Source organism: Jatropha curcas, chromosome 10, assembly GCF_041381405.1.
Source record: "Jatropha curcas cultivar XTBG-Jc1 chromosome 10, XTBG_Jcur_1.0, whole genome shotgun sequence".
Taxonomy (NCBI): Eukaryota; Viridiplantae; Streptophyta; class Magnoliopsida; order Malpighiales; family Euphorbiaceae; genus Jatropha; species Jatropha curcas.
Genome location: NC_143160.1, coordinates 5,298,748 through 5,326,018, shown reverse-complemented (window position 1 = coordinate 5,326,018; position 27,271 = coordinate 5,298,748). Strand labels below are relative to the sequence as shown.

Below are 27,271 nucleotides of genomic sequence, written 5' to 3'. Positions count from 1 at the left end.
ATATTGTACCATCTGAAGAAAGCCCATGTTTATAAAGATACCGACAGTTTAATATTCAAATGGAATGTCTGGTTTGAGACAGCTGAGCCTAAGCAAATCAAAATGAATTGCAAATGGATAGAGTCATATCTCCTAATGCTTTTTCTGGCCTCTCATTTGAATTTTTAATTTCCAAGTTTGCCATTAGAAATTTTTGAATTGAAGGGTCAAAACTCGAAAATCCTGTCAAATATATTAAGTAATTCTCTCATTTCTAATTGGTGAACTTGACTACTTAAAAATATTAAATTAAGAAGTCTTATAATTCAATATTCAAGTTACTTCCTCTCTTTTGCCAATCGAATGTTGGTCTCCTAACAAACATTTTGTTTGAAGAATATAGGAAGTGAGAGTTTGGTGAAAATTATCCAATGAGGAGAATTACTCATGGTATAATCTACAATATTCTTTTAGTTTAATTTGACCTCCTGGGAATAAATAAATAAATAAAAGATAAATTTTATTTTTACCAACATTAATAAAAATTTAATTAGGATAATTTCAAGAATCAATTTTACCTATATTTTTTATAATATACTCATATATTAATAGTAGGTGTCTTTTCCAATAAAGAACTGAATGAAAAATTTTATTGATGATAATTTATATTAAATAATGATAATATTAAAAAATTTAAATAAACTATATACTTTTAAAAATGAAAACAGTCTATAATTTAAAACAAATGAAAAATTTTGCATGAGAAAGATAGATTTATATTTCAATCCTTTTTTTTTAGGAAAAAAACTAATATAAATAATTTGAACAAAATATTTTTTGTAAAAAGTATTTTGGCCTAACGATTTAGGCAAAACAAGTGGTCTAATACCCGTCTTACCCAACAACCATATGATCGGGTTCCTGAAAAGGACGACAGGCCGCATTATAAAAATTGGGATATCGCATCGTTATATTTGTCTCTGGATATACTTATTCGAGCTCTGCAATATTATCTCTAGTCTATAATATTTTATCAAACAGAAGAAACACTGTTTTTGCTCTATATCGAAACCCTCGATAGTCGTAGATTGAGAGAGAAAGGGCGAGGGGAATGACAGCGCCAAATGTATGGGGGATGGGGCACGCGATTGCAACGGTGCCCCAATCGAGGCCGTTTTGTTGCTTAGATTTCTCTGCTAAGAAATCTACCAATTTGAGCTTTGTTTTTGGCTGGGGCTACGCTGCTCTTCACGATAGCTACACTTCCAAGAATAAGAGATCTTTTTTCTCTCCAAATAAGAACCGCAAGAACTCAAACTTCTATTGCTGCCGTTGCAATAGCAGTAATAACAACAACGCTGACATTAGTGGTAGTGGTGCTGCTGGTGTCAGCTCTTCGTTGGAGTGGGACTGGAATAGATGGACCCGTCATTTTTCTGAGATTGAACAAGCCCAGAGTTTTGCCTCTGTACTCAAGGTACCTCTTTTTTTTTTTTCCCCTTATCTGCTTTTGGATTTTATTTTATGTGGTGGGTTCGCTTACTTTTCTTTCATTTAATATTTTATTCTGGAATATTCTTCATCCAGACAGGAATTCCCTTTTTCTTGGTGTACAATTTCCAAAATTTTCTTTTGCAAAACTGAAAATTGTCTATTCTTATTAGTTCTATGCAATTTCTTGAATATTGTGGCGTATATATGGAGGTTGTTGCTTTCTTCTTGGAAGGAATGGCTTCTAAGTTTTATATGGTTCGACCTTCTCCAAAGAAAATGAAATATTTTGACTTTCTGGGATTGAGAACTGCATATCTGTACATCATTGAGTCAATATCTGTCTAGTTTATCCAATTTTGACAGTTACATAACAGAAAAATGGGTGAGATGGTATAGTTTTATTGGAAAAAAAATTGGGACTCAGTCATTCAAATCTTTGCTATTTCTCTTGCTTCTCTGCGGCTGCAACAGTATCTTCTACTCCAAAGACGCAACGACAAGATGCAGCAAGCTGCATGGCATGCAACTCTATTCTTGAGTGATCGCTTGTAAGATATTTGAATTAATCTAGGTTTTCTGCTCTGCTGCTACTATTTTTTAATTTTTATTACTGCCTATATGCTTTTCTCTCTTTCATCTCTGCAATTCAATGTCTGTTGACTGTTGAGATTATCTTTGATAGTTTGATTTGTTTGTCTCTGATGTTGTTTCTTGAATCTTGATTCTGCTCTTCTGTTATTATTGCGTATATTCTTGAATCTTGTTTCTGTTATTTGTTGCCTATATTGTTGTTGTTGTTGTGACTAAGTCAGAATATATTTGAAATTGTTTTGTCTCTATTAAAATGAAATACCAACTAAATATTCATCAATTAATGTCAGATACTTGCTTTATCATTTTAGCCAAAACATTTTTTTAAAATTATAAGTTTTCCCTTGGTTTGTGAAATCTTCCAATCTAATAATTCGAGTGTATGATTCATTTTTGTGGAGGGTCTGCTGATTTTGACCACCTTGCATTTTTACTATCCAAATGTCAATTTCACAGTTCCAACTTGAAGATGCAATTGAAAAGGAAGACTTCCAAGAAGCTGCAAAGTTGAAAATGGCTATTGCAGAAGCTACTTCAAAGGATAGTATTGCTGAAATAATGTCCGAGTTGCAGGTTAGTGTCCTTTGATTAGAAATGTTGAATCTAGAACTCTATAAGTCCTTTGAGGGCCTGCATTGTAATTTGCAGTTCTTATCTTATCTGTCTGTTATCTGCAGAATGCAATAGGTGAAGAGCGATACCGTGATGCTTCAAGATTGTGTAAACACACTGGCAGTGGATTGGTAATTGGGTCATACTCACTTTCATCTTCAACTATCTTACTTTCTCAGTTAATACCGGATGGTTTGGAGTTTTTCCTGAAATTTTAGGTTTGCCTTTCTTGGCCAGGAAGGTAGAGACCAATAATTTTTGTTGCAAAAGATGATAAGGCCCCACAATTTAAAGTAGAGTTGCTGATTTGATAAAGTTTTCTGTTTTCACCTCCTTTGGCTTGCCATGGGACAGTGAACTTGTTCAAGCTCCCTTTTTGATGGGCACAACTTTTTGAGTTTTTTTAAACTTAATCTATAGCTAAGGACTGGGTATTTTTTTTCCTTTACTATTGCATATTACTTCTTTACGCAGCATACTTGGCTGCATAGTATGACCAACATCTTTCCATTGGATAGCAAAAGATGTCATCTTTCAACTTTGCCTCTATTCAATTCACGCACACAGTGGAACTTTGTTTGATTAGCAAAGAAGTGAGTCATTGTTTGATATATTAGACATTGTGATCATTGCTGTTTGTCACTGGACAATTGAATAAGTTCAATCAAACAATAGTTCAGAGAAAGCAAGCAGTGGTGTCTAATAAGGAAACTGATGCAATATGTGCCAGTTGTCATTGCAGAAGTCCAAAAAAGAAGTTTATTCCATGATTTCCACATTAATTATTTTTGGAAGATCGAAGATGTTTTGTAAATAAACTTCTGAAGTAAGAATTCAGCTCTCACATGCTGTTTGGTTTCATTTTTCTTTTCACATATTTGAATTTCAGTGATGAGGTATAGCTTTGATGAGCTGCCATCTTTCAAAAAATGAAAGAGGTGGATTGAACATGACTTGGGCTGAAGCTGTAAAGAAGATTTGATCTTGCAGGGGAAAAGTGTTCCTATAGATAATTTGGAATATTTTAGGACTAAGCTTGGTTAAGTACAGCTGAGTTTATGAGACTTTTAGTCATTGTAGGACTATATATGGACTCTTATAACTAAATTGTACTGTCTACTCGATGGAAGATAGAGAAGTGGGAATGAACAAGTTAGATGCATGTGTCATGAGTATAGGAATTGACAGCATGGAACAGGAAAAACTTTGAGAGAGAGATGTTGAGTATAACCATTGTGCCTTAGCATAATGTTAACATTTTCTGCTGAGCACTTCCACTGGGACTTCATTTTGTGCTCAGTACCAAAATGGGCTCGTTTCAACTGCCCTAATAGTATTAAAAGTTTTTAGGGTTTGATCAAAATTTTCATTTTGCTGTCAACAGGTAGGTTGGTGGGTGGGCTACTCAACAGATTCTGATGATCCCTTTGGAAGACTAGTACGAATAACACCTGGAGTGGGCAGATTTGTTGGCAAGAGTTTCAGTCCGAGGTGAGAGATTCTTGGTGGCTTTGATTAGTGTTTGATGCACAGGATAGTGTTGATAAATACAATTTGCTGCAGGCAGTTGGTCACTGCGTCTCCTGGAACTCCATTGTTTGAAATTTTTGTGGTCAAAGAAGCAGAAGAAAGATATGTTATGCAGGTAAGTCGCGAACACACTTTTAGATTGTAGCTCATCTAAGTGTTCCAGTGACAAAGTACAGATCTTATGAGGGTTGAAAACTAAACTAGCATTGGGCAGATTTCATATTATCCCTTAGTTTTCTTGGTTGGTGCTCGGTATGAATAATATCATCCTTTTAACTCATATATTTGTTGTATTTAAAACAAAAGTTGTGTTATTTTTGCTGCCCTCAGTTCAGAAGAGGTCTTCTAATGTTCATAATTAGCTTTTTATGAGTTTTGTATGTTAACAGAGGGCGCTTTTTTTCCTGTTCTTATTGTTGGATGTTTTTCTTTGTCCTTTTCCTTCTTCAGTGAATGCATTAAAGTAGAAAGCTAAGTCAAAGTGATTTGGTCTTGACTGAGTACATTTTAAGACAATTATGCATATGACTTTCAGTTGTACATATAATATTATGTATAAATGGCTGCTAAAAGTATTAATTTCTCTTGTTGGGCTGCTGATTAAATGTTTCTTCACTTTTTGCTATATGATTATTGACCCTTGGGCCTGCCAATATTTTTCTCAAATTTTGGAGACATTGTTATCATCTATAGATGCTTAGATTCCTTTGTAGTGTTGACAGTAACATCAGGAATGTACAGAAGCAGTTGCAAAGTATTCATCCAATCATAGACAAGAAACCTTTTATCTGTCATTTACCCTTGTTGGATGAATATGTGTTTGCATACATTTCTTTGAAAATTTTTTGTGTCATTCAAGGTGTAGATTCAACAGTCAATCAAATTCACACAGCACATCATGAGAATGTCCGGAAGCGAGCTGTTTCTAATATTGCATCTTTTGACAGGTTGTATATCTGCAACGAGCTAAAGGAGTTTCAACAAACTCTGCAAGTTCACCTTCTAAATCTGGTAAAAACCCATCCAATTCTGAAGTTGAGAAAGCTTCTGCCATAGATGTTCAGCGAAATGAGGTCAAGGCAGAGAGAACTGACGAGAAGGGTATAAATATCGAGGAAACAACTGAGGAAGGGATAAAAAGTGTGATAAATTTTCTTAAAGATAAGATTCCGGGTTTGAAAGTAAAAGTTATGAACATCGATGCCACTGAGGAAGTAATTGAGGATAAGGATTCTGTGAAGCAGGTGATGCAAGAAGATGACAAGAAAGCATCTAGCAAGAATTCTGATGATGAAGCTGATAATTTGGAGGAGATTCAGCCTGATGGAGTTTCCATGGAAAGTGGTAATGATCCCTCAGAAGATGGAAAAGAATTGGACATGGAGCTTTTTATCGGTGGAGTTGTACACAATGATGAGGACCCTCCTAGAAAGGATGAGTATGTGCGTCTTCCAGCTGAAATTAATGACATGGAGAGAGATTCTTTTGTACTACACATTCCAGAGAAAAGTCTAGATTATAGCAAAGAAAGTAAAGCATCCCGGGTAAAAGTGGCAGCGATAGCAGCTAAAGGTGTTTCTGAGTTAATGCCTACAGATGTTGCAAAGGCATTTTGGAGTGCTGATAAAGTTTCTTCAAAGGTGAGTTTTCCTTTACAATTAATGCACTAGGGTCTGAAGTTCATTTAATTTTTCTTTCTAACTAATATTTTAGAACTCACGTTTGATGTTAACATTCTTATTGACTGAGAAGGATTTGTTAAAAATGTCATGCCCCTGATTTTTATTTATTATCTATATTCTGCTATTGAAACTTCAAAAAAAAATTCCTAACCCTCAATGCATTTTCTTAGTTTTACATCAAGTTATGTAAAAATCTTTACTCTGATAATAATTGGGTTTTTCACTATCTGTTTGAGCATCAATTTAAGTGGCCTCTTCATGCTGGCATTTTTATATGTTGAAGTCAATGCTGTTATATTGGGATGAAATAACCTTTTCTTTTTTTGTAGTTAGAATCTGGAAACTACTTGAATTTTAAAAGTCTTTGTAATATGGTCGGTTACTATCAAAGCTTACTCCCAGAAGGCCTACAAGACATCCTGCTATTTTATTTCAATAATATGTTTCTCTCAACAAAAAAGTTAGTTGATGGTTTGGTATCTCAGGTTTCTAGAGGTATGCGTGAAATTGTCAAACTTGCTGTTAGCCAAGCCCAGAAGCAAAGCCGTTTATCTAAGTACACAAATTTCAATAGAATTACTACTTCCAATAACAATTTTGATCCATTCGAGGGTTAGTAAGTTTTTCTATCTGTGCATTTTCTCCTTTCCTTGTTATTTCTCAACCCTCCCAATCAAGGACCACCATGCATAGGGTATTCATCAAGTGATAGAAGATATATATTGATGTTATAATCTGTTTGTTGAAGTGTAGGTCTATATATCGGTGCCTTTGGTCCTTTTGGGACTGAGATAGTACAATTGAGGCGTAAATTTGGTCATTGGAATGGTTCAGATGACAAGTCTTCGGATGTGGAATTCTTTGAGTATGTTGAGGCAGTGAAACTAACTGGGGATCTGAATGTTCCAGCTGGCCAGGTTTTCATCTTAAAAATCTTGCAGTAACATACTTGTATATTCTGGAAAATGATAAAGTTTCTTACTAAAATGTCATTTCCTCATTTAGGTGACTTTTCGTGCCAAAATTGGGAAAGCGAGTCGAAATCCTAACCGTGGAATGTATCCAGATGAATTAGGAGTGGTAAATACATTTGCCCATTTATCAATTTCTCTCATGTTGCATCTTTAACTGGTATTCGTGTTCTTTGTTAGAATGCTGACAACAAAATAGCTACATATGAACCATAGTTATTGTCCTCATCATTATCAATTTTGTTGCTTGCTTATCTTTTCCCATGATACTAAAAATTTCTCAGATATGGCATATTGATAATTAAAAAGAAAAAAAAAAAAGGAGCTATTGCTGAAGCTGAAACATGGTTCCTCACATAATTCTGCACTTTGGTTGCTCTACTCTCTATGAAAAACATCAGAAATTACATAGCAGAGGAAAATGTGATGCACTATTTACAGATAGTAAGAATCATTTGGCTGCATATCCATGAAGTGCATCATAAACTTGACCATGAGGTGTTAATGGTTTTGTCAGTACATTCTTCTCTTTCCTTAACCATAGTTTATCCCGAATTGAATGTACATTTTGATCAGAATCATAAACAAAGCAACTGAGCCATGGATCTAACCCATATTTTATGTCATGAGTGCTAGTGCTTTGTAGATAAATTCATTAGTTGTGCAAGTTCATTTGTACCAATTTGTAAATTGCATCTTAAAGATGTTTGCAATCGGTTTTATCCAGGTTGCAAGTTACAAAGGTCAAGGAAGAATAGCAGAAGTTGGGTTTCAAAATCCACAGTGGGTTGATGGTGAACTCCTTCAACTCAATGGGAAGGTAACAAAATTCTTAACGATTGCCAATATTTCTCTTCATGCAATCCCCTTGATGAATTTGGTGGTAATTTTTGAAAGCTTCATTATTTTATTCAGGGCATGGGACCATATGTTAAAGGCGCAGATCTTGGTTTCCTTTACGTCATCCCTGAACAAAGTTTCCTGGTGCTATTTAACCGATTGAAATTACCAGAATAGGCTGCTTCTTTGTCCTCATTCTGATTTAGCATGAGATAAAGCATGTGATAAGATAGTAAGGTGAGTACTTTGTGTATATTGTATTTGAGAAATGAAGGCAAATTCATACAACTTTATAGGCCTTTGCACTTTACTATGTTTTTTTTTTTTTTTGAGGGGCATTTTTCCTTGTATGCCTTTCATATTTAAATTCTTTTTTCTCATGTTGTAAACCTTCTTTATTAACAAAAAATAGGGCGACCGCTATTTGTAGTGCAATTTGAGGGGGTATTTTAACTAGCAGTTTTTGGAGGTTATCAAGGCATCCGTTATTAATTTTTCCAGTGAAAAGTAGGCAGAAATTTCTGGTGGCATCAAAAGTTCAAAAGGAGGAAACTGTGGTTGTGCCATTTTGTAATTTAATACAAACTAAAGCAGCTGGTTGCAAAATTTAAAATTATTTGGAGAGATAGGAATATAAAGAGAATGATTTGAAACTTTTCTTGTGCCTTTATAGGTATATACTTACAAAATCAGTAGTGGGTGTGTAAAGCTAGCAATGGGCAAAGAATACTAAGTGTTCAATAATGCATACGTTTCTTCTCATGGTGGTTTTCATCCATGCTTGCCATTGTAAGGAATCAGTTCCCTATAAGGAAATGATAAAGTTTGTGCCTTGCTCCCTTTTAGCCTAAAAGAAATCCCACTCACAAAGTAATGCTAAATAAGTTCACTTTTTGCTTACTGCTTATAAAGTCTCTTGCTCAAAGCTTCCTCTAATTATTTTGTGTTTATTCTTTTTTTCGTTTATTATTACCTTAATCTTTGTTTTTTTAACATAATTATTTTTAGGGTAATTAACTATTCACTCCATAAATTTTGTTCAAATTATTATAATATCCTAACTGTTCGGCAAAATTGCTGATTTATTTTTAGGATTCAATGATCAATCCCGTTAAACTGCTTAAATCTTTTTTTCTAAGAAGTATCATTTTTGTTATGAAGTAAGACTAAATAGTAATTAACACTAGGAACTAGTTAAAAACACTGAATTAAATGCAAAAGATCAAATAGTTAAATATTACGTGTAATTTAAAAATAAGAAAACACTTTTTGGATGGAACAATTAAGATGATGTTTGGTTGGGGGTAAATAGACTAGGGAAGGGCAATTTCTTAGGAAATGTATTAAGTGTTTGTATTTAATTTGCATTATCAATTTACTTCTGGGAAGTAGATCGATCAATTTTGAACTTGAAAGATTTTATAAATGGTAGGATCAGAAAATAATTTTGACCGAAATTTAGGGGCTAAATAAATAATTATTTTTATTTTTATGGATGCTTTCATAATTATTTGAAAATAAGAGGGAGATATGTGCAATTTAGTGATTTTTTGGGTACATATATTACTATTTTGCTAAGAATCACACGTCAAGTCTCTGTCTTGCATAGCGTGTAATATTTTACGTGGAATCTCACTCTCAAGTAAGAGTTAAAATCTAGTGCGATTGCCACTCCATCGTCATTCCAAGCGAACGAATAATATAATGCCACGTCATTAAAGGTAAACTATTAGCCCATTGCAGGTCTTGTTCATGCTAAGAAACTTGTACTTTGCCATACCTGACTTAGAACCTTCACTTTATTATGCCACGTGGTCAGAGTCCCCACTAGCATTTCAAACTTATTTTGAAGCTTCCTTCAACCTTTTCTTTTTTCTTGCTTCCCAAACAGTCACTCACTTTGTTCGTTAAATTCCGCGAAATCATAAGCAAAATTAAAAATCCATGGAAACCAAACCCAAAAACAGAACTCAAAATCCACTCAACATGAAACGATCGTCCTCTTCCAATTCGGATCCACGCTCTCACTTTGAATCGCCACTCTCTCCTCTCCGAAGCAACTCACCCCTCCCCTCCGACCAGGGCGATCCGCACGAGTCTCCTCCTTTTGTTTCTCCAATGAACTCGCCGGGTAGGTCTTCCCCGGTCGATAACTCCATGGCAATCGTTGCTGTTGATAAGTTCACTCAATGTACTCCCCAGCCGTCACCCCTGCCACCGGAGAATGTGTATGCTCAGGCTAAAGCTCAGTCTCAGGCTCCACCTTTGATGATGAACAGAGCTGTGAGAGAAGAGGGGCATCCAGTTAGGGGAAAGATGAGGCCTGATGAGAGATCGGCGGCGGTGGAGACATGGAGATCAAGGAGAGAGGATATGATGAAAGTCGCTGAATTAGGGTTTAGAATTAGTGAAGTTGTCTTGTGCTTGATTTCGTTCTCGGTTATGGCGGCTGATAAGACTCAGGGGTGGAGTGGCGATTCCTATGATCGATACAGAGAATACAGGTATATGATTATTATGAATTTGACGGAGAGGTCTTTTGTAGCTGTTCAATTTAGTTCCTTAAAAAATTATAGCTTTAGCCGTTTCGAAAGTAGCTACTTAAGAGCAGAAATTGAATGCTTTCTACTAAAGGAACAAGTATAAATAGTTGTATATAAATTTTTAATAAAATCATAAAATATCAATTTTTTCTATGAAAAAAAAAAAATCGTATTTGCACTCTCTGTTTACCTGCTTTAACAATATGTTTGCCCGTGTTCGTTGAATAATTATGTCAGAATTGTTTCCTGAGGTCTTTCTTTTCCATATTATAATGTAGTTATTCAAATTTTTTGGCTATCAAAGATAGGAACCCAAAAGAGAATTACAGCTCAGACTTTTGCTGCACATAATATCTTTTGCTATCTGCTGAAATTTCTTTGAATTGGCATGTGAGATACCCCCTTACCTCTTTTCCCTAATTCAGGTGTTGCTTTGGCTAACTCAATGATTTACTTCTTGAAGTGATTTTGTTCCTTGGTTGAACTCATTTGATCAGGTATTGCTTGTCTGTGAATGTTATTGCATTTGTATATTCGGGGTTTCAGGCTTATGATCTATCCTACCATCTGGTCTCGGGGAAACATGTGATCCGTCACCACCTCCGCCGTCATTTCAATTTCCTCATGGATCAGGCAAGTACTCGTGCCCAGTATTTATGTTAAATTTCATACATTCGGTATCAGTAACTGTCTTAATGTCCCCGCTGTCTTGGGATGTTCAATTCAGCTCACCTTGTAGTCTCAGTGAGAGTAGAGTCTGAAGAGTATGATTTCTGCAGAAACATGTCAATAGCACAGTAGACTGCTACTTTCTTTAAATTATTGTAAGGCATGTCATTCTGATTCTAACTTGTGATTTAGAGTTTTAAGAGAGATATGAGTTTAATCTCTTTAGTGCTGGGTTTGCCAGAGGTAATTTAACAAGCAATGTGTTGCTTCTTGTACTAGTTTAATGATTATCTAGAATAGGATGAACATGCACTCGGCTTTTCAGGTGTTTGGCTGCAGCCTTTGATCTTATGGTAATAACGTTTTGAATTGAGTATGGAAAAGCATACATTCAGTGGATGGTCATCCTATTGCTGGTAGAACTCCTTATTAGTTTGGCTGATAATTTTGACTGAACGTTAGTAAGCATCTCTAATATGGTGCATTAGTTAAGTCTTTTGTGCGATTGATTAATTATTTGTTATTGGCCGTAAAGAACTTGGGTTAGATGTACGAGTTTTATTCAGTGGATGTGTTACCGCCTTGTGCTTTTTCCCAACTATAGTTTGTGATCCTTAATCTCTAATTTGCATGCTGGTAAATAACCTTATGTTAATCATAGGCGCGATTATGAATCACCTATGTGCTATTAGGGGGACTGAATGGTCTTATACATAACTGATGTGGTTCCCATAATTTAAAACCAAACTAACGTACATGGATGGATTAATGTATTTAAAATGATTTGACATATTAGCATTTACTTTGTTGGTTCATCTGGCAGATATTAGCATATCTTCTGATATCAGCATCATCAGCAGCAGCTACTCGTGTTGATGACTGGCAATCTAATTGGGGCAAAGATGAATTCACAGAGATGGCTAGTGCTTCTATCGCAATGGCTTTCCTGGCATTTATTGCCTTTGCTGTTAGCTCCATTTTTTCTGGTTACAACCTATACAACAATGCTGCGACTTGATCTCAGAAGCACTTTTCAGATTCTATCTAATAACACTGAGAAAAGGAAACAAGAAAATGCCAAATGCAATACATTTTTTATGGTGTACAGAGACAGATAGGAGAAATTTATTTTTCAACCTTTTTTTTTTTTTTTTTTTTTGGTGTTTTTCCCTCTTTTCCTCTTTATTTTAGCAATAGAGAAAGACATAAGAATTTGGATTTTCTGATGTATATGAAAACCGCGTACCCTATAAATAATAGAGCATTTTAGCTGGTATTGTTTTATTTTTCGCTATATCTAACGGGTGTTTGCCCCTGCAATGACTTTGTAGCTACCTTGATCATTTGTAGTTTGGGCCTAGTTGTTGATGCATACTGCCAAACATACATGATGCATACACTTTAAACAAATCTGGGCTCAAGGCCCATCAGTCATTGGGCTTTGTAAGTGCACTTTAGGCCATTGACTGATCACTTGACCTTACACTGGGCAACACCTTTTTCTGTTTTGGGTCCAAGAGACATAAACTGGATATGTGGGCCAAGAATGAATAATTTGTGGCAAAGCTTTTGTAAAAAATTTCATGGCAATCTGGGCTTTTACTTTATCCATTAATCATTTTAATTTATAAAATTAAATCTATTAAATATTTTATTTAATACATTGAATATCTCAACTTGTAAAATTAGATTGATTAAATATTTATATATTGAAAAAATGTAAAAATTATAATTTAAAAAATTATATTAATAGCGTACAAAATCAATATTTTACATATAAAAGCTTAAAAACCTAAGTATTTATTGTTTTTAGTGTAAGAACGTGTGAAATTATTATAAAAAGTAAAATTTAAGGTGTCATAAGATCGATTAAACTTTAAAATGATAGGAGATTTTTTTTTTTTTTTTCAAAATTTAGGGAGTAAATTATGTATTTCACCGAAAAAAAGAAAGAAAGCATGGTGTTTTGTTTTGACAGTCTTGGCAATCAGCTGTTATTGTGAAGAAGTGAGTCAGAGTGGGACAATGGCATTGAAGAAAATGTTAATGATTGTTAATATGAAATGAGGTAACTTAACATTACTATCAATTTACCTGTCGAATACCATAATAACAACATAATACAAAGGGAGACAAACTTTTCTCACATCACCCTTTAAATTCCCCCCACCAAAAATAAATAAATAAGGAAAATATTTATTATCATGAGTATTATTATAAAATACCATAGCCCACCTATGATTTATGGTTGCAAAGGTGGACACTCACATCAAGGATTAATTAATCAGATTTTGACGGATCATGTCCTAATTCAACAACCATGATCCTTCCTATGGGCTATAATGCTGTTATTTTTTCCTAAATTATTACATGTTTTTATGGGCGAAATAATAACGTGGATTACATAATAAGAGATAGCGTCCTTCTCTTGAAAATAAGAGTGGACGAGAGGATTTGAACTCGAAACCTTTTACTTCTCGTATAAATAAGAAGACCAACCAGACCACCATTTGATTGATGCAATAATATTGCTATCGATGGTGCTTTTCCGTTTTGTGTCAAACAAATCAGCCTAATCAAGAAGGCTTTCTCTTTTTTATTTTTTATTTTTTAAAAAAAAGGAATATGACAAAGCATACAATCAATTATTGGATTATTATTCATTAAGTTGCGATCTCTAATTCTCTATGATTAGATGCTTTTTTGTATGTAATCAAATATCCTAAAGACGTCATTTTTGAAATTAACTTGGCAAACTTATCATAATAAACTTTGAATTTAAGCGATGTAAAGAGTAGTAAAGGAAATATATGGTTTTTATTAATGAATTAATTATAAACTCATTTTATATTTAACTTATGATTAATAGACGTCATTTTCAGGTGAATTTTTTTACCTATAATTATGAAATTTAAAACTTGAAATTACACTATTAAAAAAAAAAAATTATCTGAAGACCACATCCAATTATGAAAGTATTGGTTATGAAAAGGGCATGGAAATTCTCTCTTCCCCATGAAATAATTAACAACTCCAAAAGAAAAATAAAGAAAAAAATAATTAAAAAAATTTTCACGTGGTGTCCTTCATCAGCCATGTTCATGCAGTTTCTGCTCTGAGTTAACTACTTGACAAATATTCTCTATCATACCCATATTTTCTTTTCCATCATTCATCTATACATTACATATTTGATATTTCCCTTCTACGCATCAATTTTTGATTTGAGCTTTTGCTGATTCAAAGAAAGACATGGATGTATCACCCGACTTCTAGCTTTATATACATAACGTACAAGCAATACATGGTGCCACCTTTCCTATATTAATCACTTTATTATCAATCTTTAAGTACTCTACCAACCTTGATTAAGTACGGTTTAAGTATATGTCATTTGTCACAAGTTACCTCTAGCTAATTCCATCTTGATTAGCTTAATCCATCTAAATGAAAAACATTAATTTCTTATTAGTTATTAAGTATATTATTTATTTTTGATAATATTTTTATGTTAGTGTATTGTGCAATATATTTGTGTGGACAAAATTCACATATGTGGTTTCCTCTATGACATAATCTCTGCCAATCATTTTTTTTTTTTCTCAAAAAAATAAAAAATCGGATAGGCACCATGCATTGGCAAATATTATCCAGTAACCAGTTCATCACTATAACATCAATGCATGTGCATGTCAGAATATTATGCAAAAGTATAAAATCAGCAGAGGATCAGTTTTTATTTATTTTTTTTTAATTGTCAATAATTTGCAACACTCTTAATTTTTCTTTTTTCTTTTTTTTTTTTTTTTTTTAATAATGTTATCTTTTGGTAGAAATGAGACAAAATTAATTAAGGATATATTAGACCCAATTGATGATGACTTATTACCTGTAATTACTAAAATATCATCATGGCTTCTGGTGTTGGTTTTATTAGCACTCCTATCCTATTCGTTCTTATATTTAAACATCTAAGTAATTTTATATTAGAGGATCAAAAGTTTGTTGCCGTTTAAGATTCATGTTAATTAATTAATTAATTAATTTAAGACGAAGGATCCCACATTTGTTAATGCTAATCCTACCTTCTAATAGGGCGTTTGAGGATCACTTTTAACTTATTAGAAAAGAAAAAGAAAAAGAAAAAGAGCAATTATTAGAAAGTAAAACAGAGTAAAAGACGTATGGTGCAGAGCACATGAATTAGGAGGAGGAGACAAATAGAGAGCCAAAAACCGAGTATGTCCTAAGAGTTGCCGGCTCTACGGTGGGAAATGCCAGCCCCAATCCACCCCACTGCTTCTGCTGGTGGAGCGTGACCCACGCGTTGCCCACTTTGAGTGGGCCTCTTTTTATCGTAACAGCTTTGCAATTACTCACGCATTTATTTTTGCATTAATTAAATGAAATATTATAAATTTTTTTTAAAGAAAAAGTTTAGGTTAACTGTTAGTACTAATGCCGATGAAGAGAGAGAAAGAAGGTGACCGTATACGGAAGAGGACCATACCATACGGCTTTGTCCGACGCATCACGGATATCGTCCTGTTATAGTGGGTCCCATTCTCTCTCTATGTGCGTTTTCCGTTCGCGTTTCTGTTGTATTCTGTAATGTTGTCACACTACCCCCTCCATATATATATATATATTTTTTTCAAATTACTCAATTGCCCTTTTCCGCTTTCATCGGGCTTGCATTTCCTGTACCCAATTAACGTTCCGTTTGTCAGTTTGTGTTATAGTTGCAAAAAAATCTCCCAAATTAGTATGTAAATTACTCCTTAATTACAGATGCAATACATCTTTTTTTTTGCCATTCGTTGCTATATACAGTGATTCTGCACTGTTAGCGGCAGTTATAACAGTTTTTAAAACTCACGATCAAGGACAGTATAATTTATTATAAAGCCTATTAAGGGCACTACAACCCACCAGGAATCCAACCGCAGTCCTCTTGGTGAAATCAACTTGTGTTGTAATGTTGAAGGAAGAAGTTATTTGTCCGTATAATAGAAGTGGAATAACGATACAGTTCCCTAGCCAATGAACTGGAAACAAATAATGGCTTAGTAATAATTAATGAAAAGACGGAGGAGAAGCAACGGTAAGCTAACGAAGGAACGAAAAGCGCAAGAGGAAATGGACAAAGTCGAAAATAAGTAAAAAAAGCAAGGACAAATTGACGACGGGATGGGCAGGTGTCACCGTCACAAGACCCACTTTGTCCCCTGAGAAGTGGATCTTCGCACGTTACGAATGTTATAGCAGAAGAAATTAGTATTTTTTTTTTCTTTAATATAGTTTTCAAGAGAGAGAACCGCCAGCTCTTCGCCTATGCTCTCTCTCTACTCCTGCACACACCAGAAACAACAACAGCAGTAGCAGCAACAACAGTATTTATAGCAACCCAACCGACTCTCTTTCTCTTTCTCTCTCTCTGCTACTTCTTATCTTTCTCGCTCTAGGAATGGCCGTCTTAGTCATTCTCTGAATCCGCTCTAGCATTGGCATAGCTTCAAAGTTTGAAAAGATAAAAAAAGCCGTGTTCTTTGAGCTGTGTTTTATCCAGGATGGTAGCTTTTTCTGTTCATTAATTAACTTTTTTTTTTGTCTGATTTTAAGCTAAAGATTTGGAATTCGAAAAGGGTCATTCTCCTATAGAAGGAATCACTTTTATTTCTGGTTTAAAACAAGCCATTTTTTTTTTTTTTTCGCCGCTTGATTTTGATATGAAAAAGCAGTTTTTCTCTTTTCAAATTTGCTTTTTCTAAGTACGGAAATTCAACTTAAATGGATGATTAGGGTTTTTTTTGTTGTGTTTGAATATATTAATAGTCTATGTTTTCGAAATGTAGCTGATGGAGAACTAGTTTCAATGCTTTCGAGTTCAATTTTTTCCTTTTTGGGTCATTTCAACTGGAATTTTAAGTTTTAGCTCTGAAATTTTGGGTTTCTACATTGGGATTCTATATAGGTCAATTATTGGATGATTTTGTTAATTTTGGTTCTGACCTATGAAGAATTTATACTGGTTCAAGCAAATCTCCAACAATGGCAGATCAGGAAGGAGACTGTCTCTTGGAGAATACAAGAGAGCAGTTTCTTGGTCAAAGTATTTGGTGTCATCTGGGGCAGAGATTAAAGGAGAAGGAGAGGTAGAATGGAGTGCAGATATGTCTCAATTGTTTATTGGTAATAAATTTGCATCAGGAAGGCATAGTAGAATATATAGAGGGATATATAAGCAAAGAGATGTGGCAATTAAGATCGTAAGCCAGCCGGAAGAGGATGAGGACTTGGCTTCTATGCTTGAAAAACAGTTTACTTCAGAGGTGGCGCTGCTTTTTCGGTTAAGGCATCCTAATATCATCACTGTAAGCTCTCATTCTTCATTGGAATGTGTTTTGTGTTTTTGGTTTTATGTCATAATATATGGAGTTCTTTTTCTTATTTATTCTAATGTTTAGAATATCAAAGGAATGTGATGCTAATTTCCTATGGAGCTTGGTAGTTATGTTAGAACTCGTGAATAATGTTTCAATTATGATTATATTGATAATTTTAGCTTGTGAAAACGACACGTGCAAATGGGTTGTGACTTGTGAGATTTTATGAATTGCGAAGACGTAAGAAAGCAACCTTGTTGTAATAATAAAATGCTTAGAGTTGGGAAACGGCAGCGCACTGTCTTTGATTATAGAATAGATGCTAAGTAATTCTAATATTTATTGCTTTCTGGGTAGGTTTGTAGAACTACTCTGATAGAATTTATTGCAATCTTGCATAAAATGTCTATCAATAACTTGTTACCCATGTGCATTCTTTATTACTCCTATTATTTACCATCCGTTGAAAAGGAGAAGTTTACAACTCTCTCAATAATATACAGTTTTACTTGCAGACTTCAGTTATTGTGATCTTTTCTCCTCTTTCTGTTTATCACTTGAATTAAAAAATGGGACTTGCAGATTCTAACATTCATCTTGTCAAGAATCTTCTGTGTTTCTGATGATGGCCATAAATAGATGTGTGCTCCAGCAAGGAGGCTACAAAATGGGGCGAACATGTAATAAAAATGCATAATTAGTGATGTGGATGATTATTATCCAATATTTATGATTCTTGGAGTTATCCTCTGCATTTTTAAGCATTTAGCAGTCCTTTCCTCCAGCAATTGTAGCATAGTTCCGAATTTACTATTTGTAAATTAGTTTTGTTAGAAAACAGAAACCAATGAGATAAAGATATTATCAGATACTACGATAGCAAGTGGCATCTTTGTTATCTTTTCCAGATTGATGAGTTCGGAGAGGTGAGAGGAGATTTTAGCTCTACTCGAGACTAAGGACAGGAGAGTAACAGAAATTTGCTCGTGTACATGTCTTTTTCAAATGAAAAGAGTCCTTTTACCAATGTAACGCATAGATCAGAAATGCCTTATCAGGGCATCTGATTTATCATTGATTGCTTGGCCATAATATTACTGTGGATTAAGGTCAATGAGTTCAATTTTGTAGGAAATGCTACTGTTAATATATTAGTCTTCTGAATTTTTTACTTTTAGGGATACGTGGGAGTCTGTTTTCTGACTGTCAAGGTACTCTTTATCCTTTTGACTTTCTTCATTCAGTTTGTTGCAGCTTGCAAGAAACCTCCTGTATTTTGTATAATTACCGAGTACTTAGCTGGAGGTTCTTTGAGAAGATATCTGCATCAGCAAGAACCACATTCGGTTCCTCTCAACCTAGTTCTGAAATTAGCTCTTGACATTGCACGGGGGATGCAATATCTTCATTCTCGAGGGATACTTCATAGGGATCTCAAATCAGAAAATTTGCTGCTCGGAGAAGATATGTGTGTCAAAGTTGCTGATTTTGGCATCTCATGCTTGGAGACTCAGTGTGGTAGTGCAAAGGGATTCACTGGGACATACCGATGGATGGCTCCTGAAATGATCAAAGAGAAACATCATACAAAGAAGGTTGATGTTTACAGTTTTGGCATAGTGCTGTGGGAGCTTTTGACTGCACTGACGCCATTTGACAACATGACCCCAGAACAAGCAGCATTTGCCGTCTGCCAAAAGGTAATTCATACTATTTATTTCTGTGCATGGCATTTCTGAATTTGAGTGAAATAATTTCTGTGCATTACACCTGAGTCCATTTATGCACATACAGAAGGAAAAAATTAAAAATAGAATCAAAAGGAGCAAATCTGGCTGATTGGGCAATTGATGGTTGGCATAAGCTATAATTATGAGTTTGTCATTAACAAAAGAAGATTTTTTGCATGCTCAAAAAATTTTTTAAGATGGAAGGAGGTGGCAAATAAAATAAATAGGCTTGCATATAAAAGCTTATTTTGGGCTTGTGATGAGATCCAACATTACCAAAACGCTAGAAATAGTCATTTAAGCTGTTGGCCCTTAACATTTATATGCCCTCTACATTTTTAAATCTCAATTAATGTGGGGATATTAATTCTAACTCAAATTGTGATATATTGATTTCGAACATTTGACTTAGCAACTTCTTCCAAATTTCTACCAACTGAAATTTTGATAGAAGAAGTACATGGCCAAACGAACGAAATTCTTTTAAGAAAATGAACTTCCAAAATGACTCGAACTAGCCACTTGAGTAGCTGAACCTTAATGCTTATGTGCCTTTACATTTTAAATCCCAATTAATGTGGGATATTCTAACACAACTTGTGATATGTTAACTTCTAACAATTTGACTGGGCAACTTCTTCCAAATTTCTACCAACTGAATTTTAATAGAAAAAGCATACGGCCAAACCAACTAAACACTTTTAAGAAAATGAACTTATAGGTGTGTTGTACATTTTCATTAACAACTGTGCATAATTCATTTTTTCTAATTCCCTAGAGAATGTTCTAGCTTTTTTGAGTTTGAGATTGTTTTGAGGACAGTTAGGAGAAGTTTTTAAATTGATTATGGGACCAGCAAACCGATGGCTGTAAAGACCTGTAATTGTTTCAGGTGATCTTAGAAGAATAACAATATATGATATGGCACAAAATGTGAGATTTAATCCTAACTTGTGCAACTTTTTTTTTTTAGGGATGTTTATTCGCTTAGTTTTAGATGCTTTTAAGATGTTAATAGGATCTTATACTTTAGTATGAAATAGATCAGCAGCAACTCTTGCAGGTCCTAAATTAGAAAACGAGCTGTCTGTAGGCTGTGCTAGGGTCTGAAATGCTAGCTTCAATCATTTTTACTGGGGCATTTCATTTGATGTGGCTATTCTATTACCATACAGATACATAACATAATCTGTGAAATCGGTAGCATACTAATATTCTAGTACTTTATGATGATGATAGACCTACCATGGACAAAGCACTGTTGCCAAGGCTTTAAACTAAATTAGGACATTTAGGCAACAATCATCAGGGAGTCATTGAAGGTAAGTCTCCTCCTACAAATATTTTAGTGTTGATAGTAACACTGCAGATAATATGATGTTTATTGCATTTGAGAGAGGTTCAATTTGAATGCAATTTAGTGATTTTCCGTAGGAAGGTTTGAGCAGTTCTGCTACAGAGAATACATGTTCCAGTTACAATTATTATTATAACAGCTGTAAAGAAATCTTTTGCAATGATTACTGACCTGTATCTTCCTCACATGTGGCCATCCCTATGTTGTGGTCACCACATGTGCAGCATTGCAGTCTTGGCCATTCGCATCTGTGCAATGTTTCCTTGAAACTGGAGAAGCACATTGAATTCCAAACGTTAAGCTGCAAACTTTATTCTGGAAGTCTGAAAACATTGGTCATGTACGATAGTTTCCTAGATGTGAACGCATATCATATGCATGCAAGTGAATTAATCATACAGTGAAAGAATGTATAGAAGAATTCAGCATTTCATGTCCATGTTCTTTGTTTATAAAATATGCATTGGATGTTTCATACAAAAAGAATGTTTCTCTCACTTATATCTGATATTTTTGAGTTTTCTGCAGAACGCAAGACCACCATTACCCCCAGCATGTCCATTGGCATTTAGTCATCTCATCAATAGGTGCTGGTCAAGCAATCCAGATAAAAGACCACATTTTGATGAGATAGTTGCAATTTTGGAAGGATATACAGAGTCCTTTGAGCAGGATCCAGAGTTTTTCAAAAATTACAAACCTTACTCTGAACAAACTATTCTGCGTTGCTTTCCAAAATGGATGGTTGGCCATTGTTCTACTTCGGCAGATGACGCGTAGTTCCTTTTCTTCAATTATGCGTGATGCAAAGTGTCCCATAATTCTTTTCTTCTCTAGGTTTTTATGTTCAACTATGGTTAGGAACTTATTTGTGATTTTTTTTTTTGTTCATTTTGGGAACAAAAGTAGTTCCTCTCATTGGTACTTCCATGCTCATGTACCACATTGTGTATCCCTCTATGTACACTTGTTTCCCTCTTTATGCAATTTGGTAAAAAAAAAAAAATGAAGCTTCCAAGAGTCTTATTTAATCATATTTAGTTGCTCATATTTCAGCAAAGCAAGAATTGAAACTGAGCTCTCTAAATTCTTAAATTGCTATTTTGTCATAAGCTTTAGGTAGTTCTACATGTTGGGTTATGCTTCAGCAGGGGGAACTAAGATTTATAAGTATGGGGTAGAGGATGTTCATGATTTAGTTTGGAAGCTTTATTATTCAAACTCAATTCAATTTAAAAACGAATAAACTCATGAAAACTATGTATAAATCATATAATTCCTGCCAACGAGTGGGCTTTGATCTCCTGGCAAAAGGAAACTTACGTGTGAAGCATTATTTTGGAGATGAATAATAAATAAATAAATAATTATTGGATTATGAATTGCATATCCCTTATTTAAAGTATCAAAATCATTGGATGCCTACATGACTCCAACTTTGAGCTGTTTGGCCAAAATAATAATACTAATGTACAAGAAAGTTAGGCATCTTTACAGCACTCATCTTCTTGGTTATGACATCAAAAACTCTCAGGTGGTTGCATTAAATTAATTAATTAATTAATGAAATAAACTTATTGGATCATCCTATTTTCTTTGTGTGCCCTTTACATTTCCTACAAGAGGTTTACCGATTTAGGAGAATAAGAGGAGTATCAGTGGTATGATAGTATTTCACGGGAAGGAGAAGAAAATAAAATTTTTAAAAAATATATGTATGGCTTGTTATTACGAGTCATGTGGTAATAAATGCAGAATGAAATATTGGGGGTGTAGGGAATAGGCAATGAGGATCATGTGATAATTGGATTTTGTCATTTAGAGGATATATACAGATTTCTGCTACCAACCACACCATACATTGCCAACATTTTTGCTGCTATGAGACACAAGACGAGAGGTTTTCTGAGTACAATGCAAAGATCATTTAATGCCTCATAAGACGTAATTATAATGTTAATGCAAAAAATAGAATTGATATTATATTTTGCTTTTTAATGATTAATGAATAATTAGTCTCTAATTAGTATAATCACATTTTTTATGATTGAATCATTAACTCACTTCATCCACAGACAAAAATATAAATGAATAAAACATAGCTTTTTCTTTATGTGATGATATGAGTTGTTTTTAACTCAACTTGTTTAAGAAACTTTTAGTTAAACTATATATAAATCCTATGAGCATCAAAATTGCTTTTCTTTCCATATAGTAGAGAAGGGTTTTTTTTTTTTTTTTTCTTTCCTTTATTTTCCTCTTGTGTTAAATTTATTGAATTTAATCCCTTTAAGTAATAATTCATATTTGAACTCAGCAGATAATAAATGATTTTTGTTAAGTCAAAATTCAATATGCGAAAAAATATTTATAGAACTAACGAACCTTAATATAAAATTAGTCTCCTGCTCAAAAAGAGAGGAGATTAATCTCAAATTCAAAAAGAACATAAGAATTTCCGAACTGGATTAACATAGTTAACCTTTTTAACTCCTATTTCACATTTTTTTTTCTTCTAGTCAAATGATACATGTCTTGTTTCTTATATATTGGAAATACCCTTTATAATATTTGTGGGTTATAAAAGGAAAAAAAAAAAAAAGAGCACAGTTTGACAAGGTGACACTCACCATACCTGCTTAGATCTAAAGAATCGAAGAAGGGAAGCATACTTCATGACTACGACCTTGTGTCCATAAATGTTAAAAGATCTTAATTCTTACATTCCACCGCCCAAGTCAAAAGTCAAGAAACCCATCATTGACGTTCAAACACATACCTAATTAGACCAGAAGCTGTAGGGTCACAATTGTCTTTCAGTTCGCAGCCAAGTTACAATGCCACGTGGCAAAATCCCGTTCAACTGGAAAAAACAGAAAGAAAGCAGATCGGCAGTTGCAGGCCTTTCTCCCCCTATGGGTGGGAGAGAAGTCCCCTTTCTCTCTCTGACATTCCACCTCTGCAAAAAAAAGTAAAATAAAACAAAGAAATTTCTTTTTCTTTACTCGTTTTCATCTTCTATTTTTTATTGAATACGCATTTATTTTCAATTGCTATTTGTTTTAAAATTCCCTTATTAGCCCTACCCTTTTCATAAAACCGCTCTTGTTTTTATCTTCTTCCTACCCTCCTGCTTATATATACACACAAACCAAAAGATGGATTTTTTCTGTGTATATACATGTACCTGAAATATCTCAATCTCTATCTTTCTGTTTAGGAGTCAGAGAACATATCACCTTGTTACCTTCTTTCATGGCTGGTTTTTGAGGTATTGAATTCATTTGTCTTTATTTTCTTTATGTTACCCTTTTTACCTGTTGTTGGATTAGTTTTCACTTTTCAGAGTTCAACTGCAAGAAAATGGATTTTTGCCTTTTATTTTCTTAGGTTTCCTTTTAATTCAGTTATATTCGTGGGTTTGCGTTATTTTGTTGGCCTGTATTGATTTCTGCTAGTTGTTGCAGTTTATGATACAAGGGTTCATTTTGTTTTGGGAAAGATCCAACGAGGAAGGTCGATTTTTTTTTTTTTTGGTTACATGAAGTTTTGTTATGTAATTCGTTTGGACAAAAATTTTTGAGTTTGAGTTGAAGTTAAAGATTTGAGCTTTATGTTATCATTGCTGTTTTTGCTTTGTTTCCAATTGACCTTTTTCTTTCACATGTTAAATTATGCTTGCTGATTGGTGGACTTGTATGTGATTAGATTTTTTTAATATAAATACTCTCTCATTGTTGGATCTGCTCTGACAACTGTTTGATAGAGCTATTCATTCTATAAAATGTTTGCTGCAGATAATTTACTAAAATTCAGTGTTTCGCTTGATTTGGGTATATAAAGATGCCTGGCATTGTTACAGATGGAATTAATGGGGAAGCTGTAGTTAATGATCATGAAACGAATGGAAATTTTGTGTCCATTAAAGAAAATCCAGTGTCGAATAAGTCCCCTAGTAGTACATTGAGTCGACAAAGTCCACGCAGCACAGCCGTAGATCTTCCTGCTGGTGGGATGCCTGTTGGTGATGTAGTAAATGATAAGGTGGCTGTCCACGGTGTGGTTGACACCTCGATTGAGCAGCTTTATGAGAATGTGTGTGATATGCAGAGTTCTGATCTCTCACCCTCGAGGCATAGTTTTGGATCTGATGGTGAAGAGTCTAGGATTGATTCGGAGTTGCGTCATCTTGTTGGAGGGGAGATGAGGGAGGTTGAGATAATGGAAGAGGAAGAGGTAGATAAGCCAGAGGATGACAACCATAGTAATACCTCATCTATGAAGGGCGGTTCATCTGAGAGTAAGAAGTCCGGGAAATTGGACAAGAATGCAAGCACGAAATCCTTTTCTTCAGGCACCTCAAAAAAAGGTTCTCAGTTAGCATTGGAATCTGAAGCATCATCAAAGATGAGCCCCAATAGCAAAAGTCCTCCAGAGAAACCACCTATTGATAAACGAAATGATAAGAATTTGAAACAGGCAAATGGAGGAGTTAGAACAATGAAGAAACGGAGGAATTCTCCATTGGGAGGATCCAAGTTACAGAATGGAACTGAGGATGAATCAGGGTTGGACAATCCTGATCTTGGACGATTTTTGCTGAAGCAAGCAAGGGATTTGATTTCTTCAGGGGATAATCCACAGAAGGCTCTTGAATTAGCTCTTCGAGCAGCCAAGTCATTTGAAATTTGTGCAAATGGGAAACCCAGTTTAGAATTGGTGATGAGCTTGCATGTTGTGGCTGCAATATACTGCAGCACAGGCCAGTATAATGAGGCGATCCCTGTCCTTGAGCAATCTATTGAGATTCCGCTGATTGAAGAAGGACAAGAACACGCCCTTGCTAAGTTTGCTGGCTATATGCAGCTGGGAGATACTTATGCAATGCTGGGCCAACTTGAGAATTCAACGAAGTGCTATTCAACAGGGTTAGAAGTCCAGAAACAAGTTCTGGGAGAAACTGACCCTAGAGTTGGCGAGACCTCTAGGTATTTGGCTGAAGCCCATGTTCAAGCATTGCAGTTTGATGAAGCTCAGAGGCTTTGTCAGATGGCTTTAGACATTCACAGAGAGAACGGGGCACCTGCTTCTCTTGAAGAGGCAGCAGATCGGAGGCTCATGGGTCTCATATGTGAAACAAAAGGAGATCATGAAGCTGCTCTTGAGCATCTTGTTTTAGCCAGCATGGCAATGGTGGCAAATGGCCAGGAACCTGAGGTTGCCTCTGTTGATTGTAGCATTGGAGACACTTACTTATCTTTGTCCAGATATGATGAGGCTGTTTTTGCTTATCAAAAAGCTCTCACAGCTTTTAAGACCACAAAAGGAGAGAACCATCCAGCTGTTGGTCAAGTATTTGTACGCTTGGCTGATTTGTATAACAAAACTGGGAAATTTAGGGAATCTAAATCATATTGTGAGAATGCCCTTCGGATCTATGAAAAGCCTATTCCTGGGATCCCTCCAGAGGAGATTGCAAGTGGTCTTACTGATGTTTCTGCTATCTATGAATCAATGGGTGAACTTGAGCAGGCAATCAAGTTGCTGCAGAAGGCATTGAAAATATATGATAATGCCCCCGGTCAGCAGAGCACAATTGCTGGAATTGAAGCCCAAATGGGGGTGATGTATTACATGCTGGGGAATTACTCGGAATCTTATAACTCCTTCAAAAATGCAATTTCTAAGCTCCGTGCAAGTGGAGAGAGGAAATCTACTTTCTTTGGCATTGCGCTTAACCAAATGGGTCTTGCTTGTGTGCAGCGTTTCTCTATAAATGAGGCTGCTGAATTGTTTGAAGAAGCTAAGATTATTTTGGAACAAGAGTGTGGACCATATCATCCTGACACTCTTGGGGTGTATAGTAATCTTGCTGGTACTTATGATGCAATGGGCAGGTGTGCAACCCTTACCAATTCTTTTAGTTTCATCTCCTGCATGCATCTACCAAAACTTTGCTCTCTATTCTGTGCAAAGCATTTTTTCACTTTTTAGTTGTTTACTTTACTGTCTTACAAACAAATGACAATTGATAAGGTGTAGACTTGCTTTATTTGTTTCACTTGATAATCCATATGTTCACAACTCTGGAAATTTTGTTTGTAACTGTGTATTACCCTCTCTCATGGAGTTTCGATTGGTCAATATGCATCCTTAATGCAGGTTGGATGATGCAATTGAGATCTTGGAGCATGTTGTTGGGATGAGGGAGGAAAAACTTGGGACAGCAAATCCAGATGTTGATGATGAGAAGAAAAGGTTGGCTGAGTTGTTGAAAGAAGCAGGCAGAGTAAGAAGCAGAAAAGCTCGGTCACTTGAGAAACTCCTTGATTCAAACCCTCATAGCGTAAACACAGACGGTATTGCAGTATCGTAAGGAATAAGGATACTTTATACATATATATTTAAACTGAATATAATGTATTATTGAACTTAATTTAAGACGAATGAAAAGAGAAAGAATAGATGAATGAAGTTCCACTGTTTTGGTTAGATTCTTATTTTGGGTGAAGGTTGTGGGGGAGGTGAGCAAAATAACTGCAGCTGCAGATTTGGTTGTATTATTAATCCCATTCTTATATTTTTATCAAAAGGCTATTATATTTTGTATCACACTGGTTTAATTATTTATTAGTGTAAATCCTTAGTTGTATATATATATATTTCATGATCAAGAAATTGCTGCGTACTTGTTTTGAGAACTTGTAACAGTTCATCAAATACAAAGAAAGTCAGGCCATAATTTTGGCATAAATATATTTTTCCTTCAATCTTAGGGAATTTGAGTATCGGAAATTGATTATGTTTACTCGTCTGTTGCAGCTAACATAATCATAGGCTTCCCATCATGGCTTAATAACTGCAATTAAATATAAAACTTCAAAAGA

General features: G+C 34.8%; 4 protein-coding genes across 8 annotated transcripts; all 4 read left to right on the top strand.

Annotated features, from left to right (window-relative positions):
* Nucleotides 1-909: 909 nt before the first annotated feature.
* On the top strand, nucleotides 910-8,134 carry EX2 (UvrB/UvrC domain protein (DUF3506)). Its single transcript, XM_012224690.4, has 11 exons — nucleotides 910-1,456; nucleotides 2,521-2,637; nucleotides 2,742-2,807; nucleotides 4,061-4,167; nucleotides 4,240-4,321; nucleotides 5,154-5,846; nucleotides 6,374-6,500; nucleotides 6,642-6,805; nucleotides 6,894-6,968; nucleotides 7,587-7,679; nucleotides 7,775-8,134. Exons 1-11 carry the CDS (start codon nucleotides 1,091-1,093, stop codon nucleotides 7,874-7,876), a joined length of 1,992 nt encoding a protein of 663 aa, XP_012080080.1. The 5' UTR covers nucleotides 910-1,090; the 3' UTR covers nucleotides 7,877-8,134.
* A 1,400-nt stretch (nucleotides 8,135-9,534) lies between these two features.
* LOC105640392 (CASP-like protein 4A3) lies at nucleotides 9,535-12,195 on the top strand. The gene is made up of 3 exons (XM_012224688.4): nucleotides 9,535-10,203; nucleotides 10,740-10,875; nucleotides 11,735-12,195. Exons 1-3 carry the CDS (start codon nucleotides 9,644-9,646, stop codon nucleotides 11,927-11,929), a joined length of 891 nt encoding a protein of 296 aa, XP_012080078.1. The 5' UTR covers nucleotides 9,535-9,643; the 3' UTR covers nucleotides 11,930-12,195.
* A 4,002-nt stretch (nucleotides 12,196-16,197) lies between these two features.
* LOC105640391 (serine/threonine/tyrosine-protein kinase HT1) lies at nucleotides 16,198-21,418 on the top strand. Of its 3 annotated transcripts, none has more exons than XM_020681760.3 (4): nucleotides 16,198-17,285; nucleotides 18,542-18,997; nucleotides 20,609-20,724; nucleotides 20,913-21,256. In XM_020681760.3, the coding sequence occupies exons 1-4, from the start codon at nucleotides 16,926-16,928 to the stop codon at nucleotides 21,016-21,018; spliced, it is 1,038 nt and encodes a 345-aa protein (XP_020537419.1). In that variant the 5' UTR covers nucleotides 16,198-16,925; the 3' UTR covers nucleotides 21,019-21,256. The 3 variants fall into 3 exon arrangements, with proteins under 3 accessions (XP_020537419.1, XP_020537420.1, XP_012080077.1); XM_020681761.3 differs by lacking the exon at nucleotides 20,609-20,724 and adding an exon at nucleotides 20,267-20,349 and having other exon boundaries at nucleotides 16,200-17,285; nucleotides 20,913-21,049; XM_012224687.4 differs by lacking the exon at nucleotides 20,609-20,724 and having other exon boundaries at nucleotides 16,202-17,285; nucleotides 20,913-21,418.
* A 1,883-nt stretch (nucleotides 21,419-23,301) lies between these two features.
* Nucleotides 23,302-26,996, top strand: KLCR3 (Tetratricopeptide repeat (TPR)-like superfamily protein). 3 transcript variants are annotated; one of them, XM_012224686.4, is made up of 3 exons: nucleotides 23,302-23,655; nucleotides 24,228-26,281; nucleotides 26,547-26,996. In XM_012224686.4, exons 2-3 carry the CDS (start codon nucleotides 24,228-24,230, stop codon nucleotides 26,758-26,760), a joined length of 2,268 nt encoding a protein of 755 aa, XP_012080076.1. In that variant the 5' UTR covers nucleotides 23,302-23,655; the 3' UTR covers nucleotides 26,761-26,996. The 3 variants fall into 3 exon arrangements, with proteins under 3 accessions (XP_012080076.1, XP_012080075.1, XP_020537418.1); XM_012224685.4 differs by having other exon boundaries at nucleotides 24,182-26,281; XM_020681759.3 differs by having other exon boundaries at nucleotides 23,303-23,655; nucleotides 24,247-26,281.
* Nucleotides 26,997-27,271: the final 275 nt, after the last annotated feature.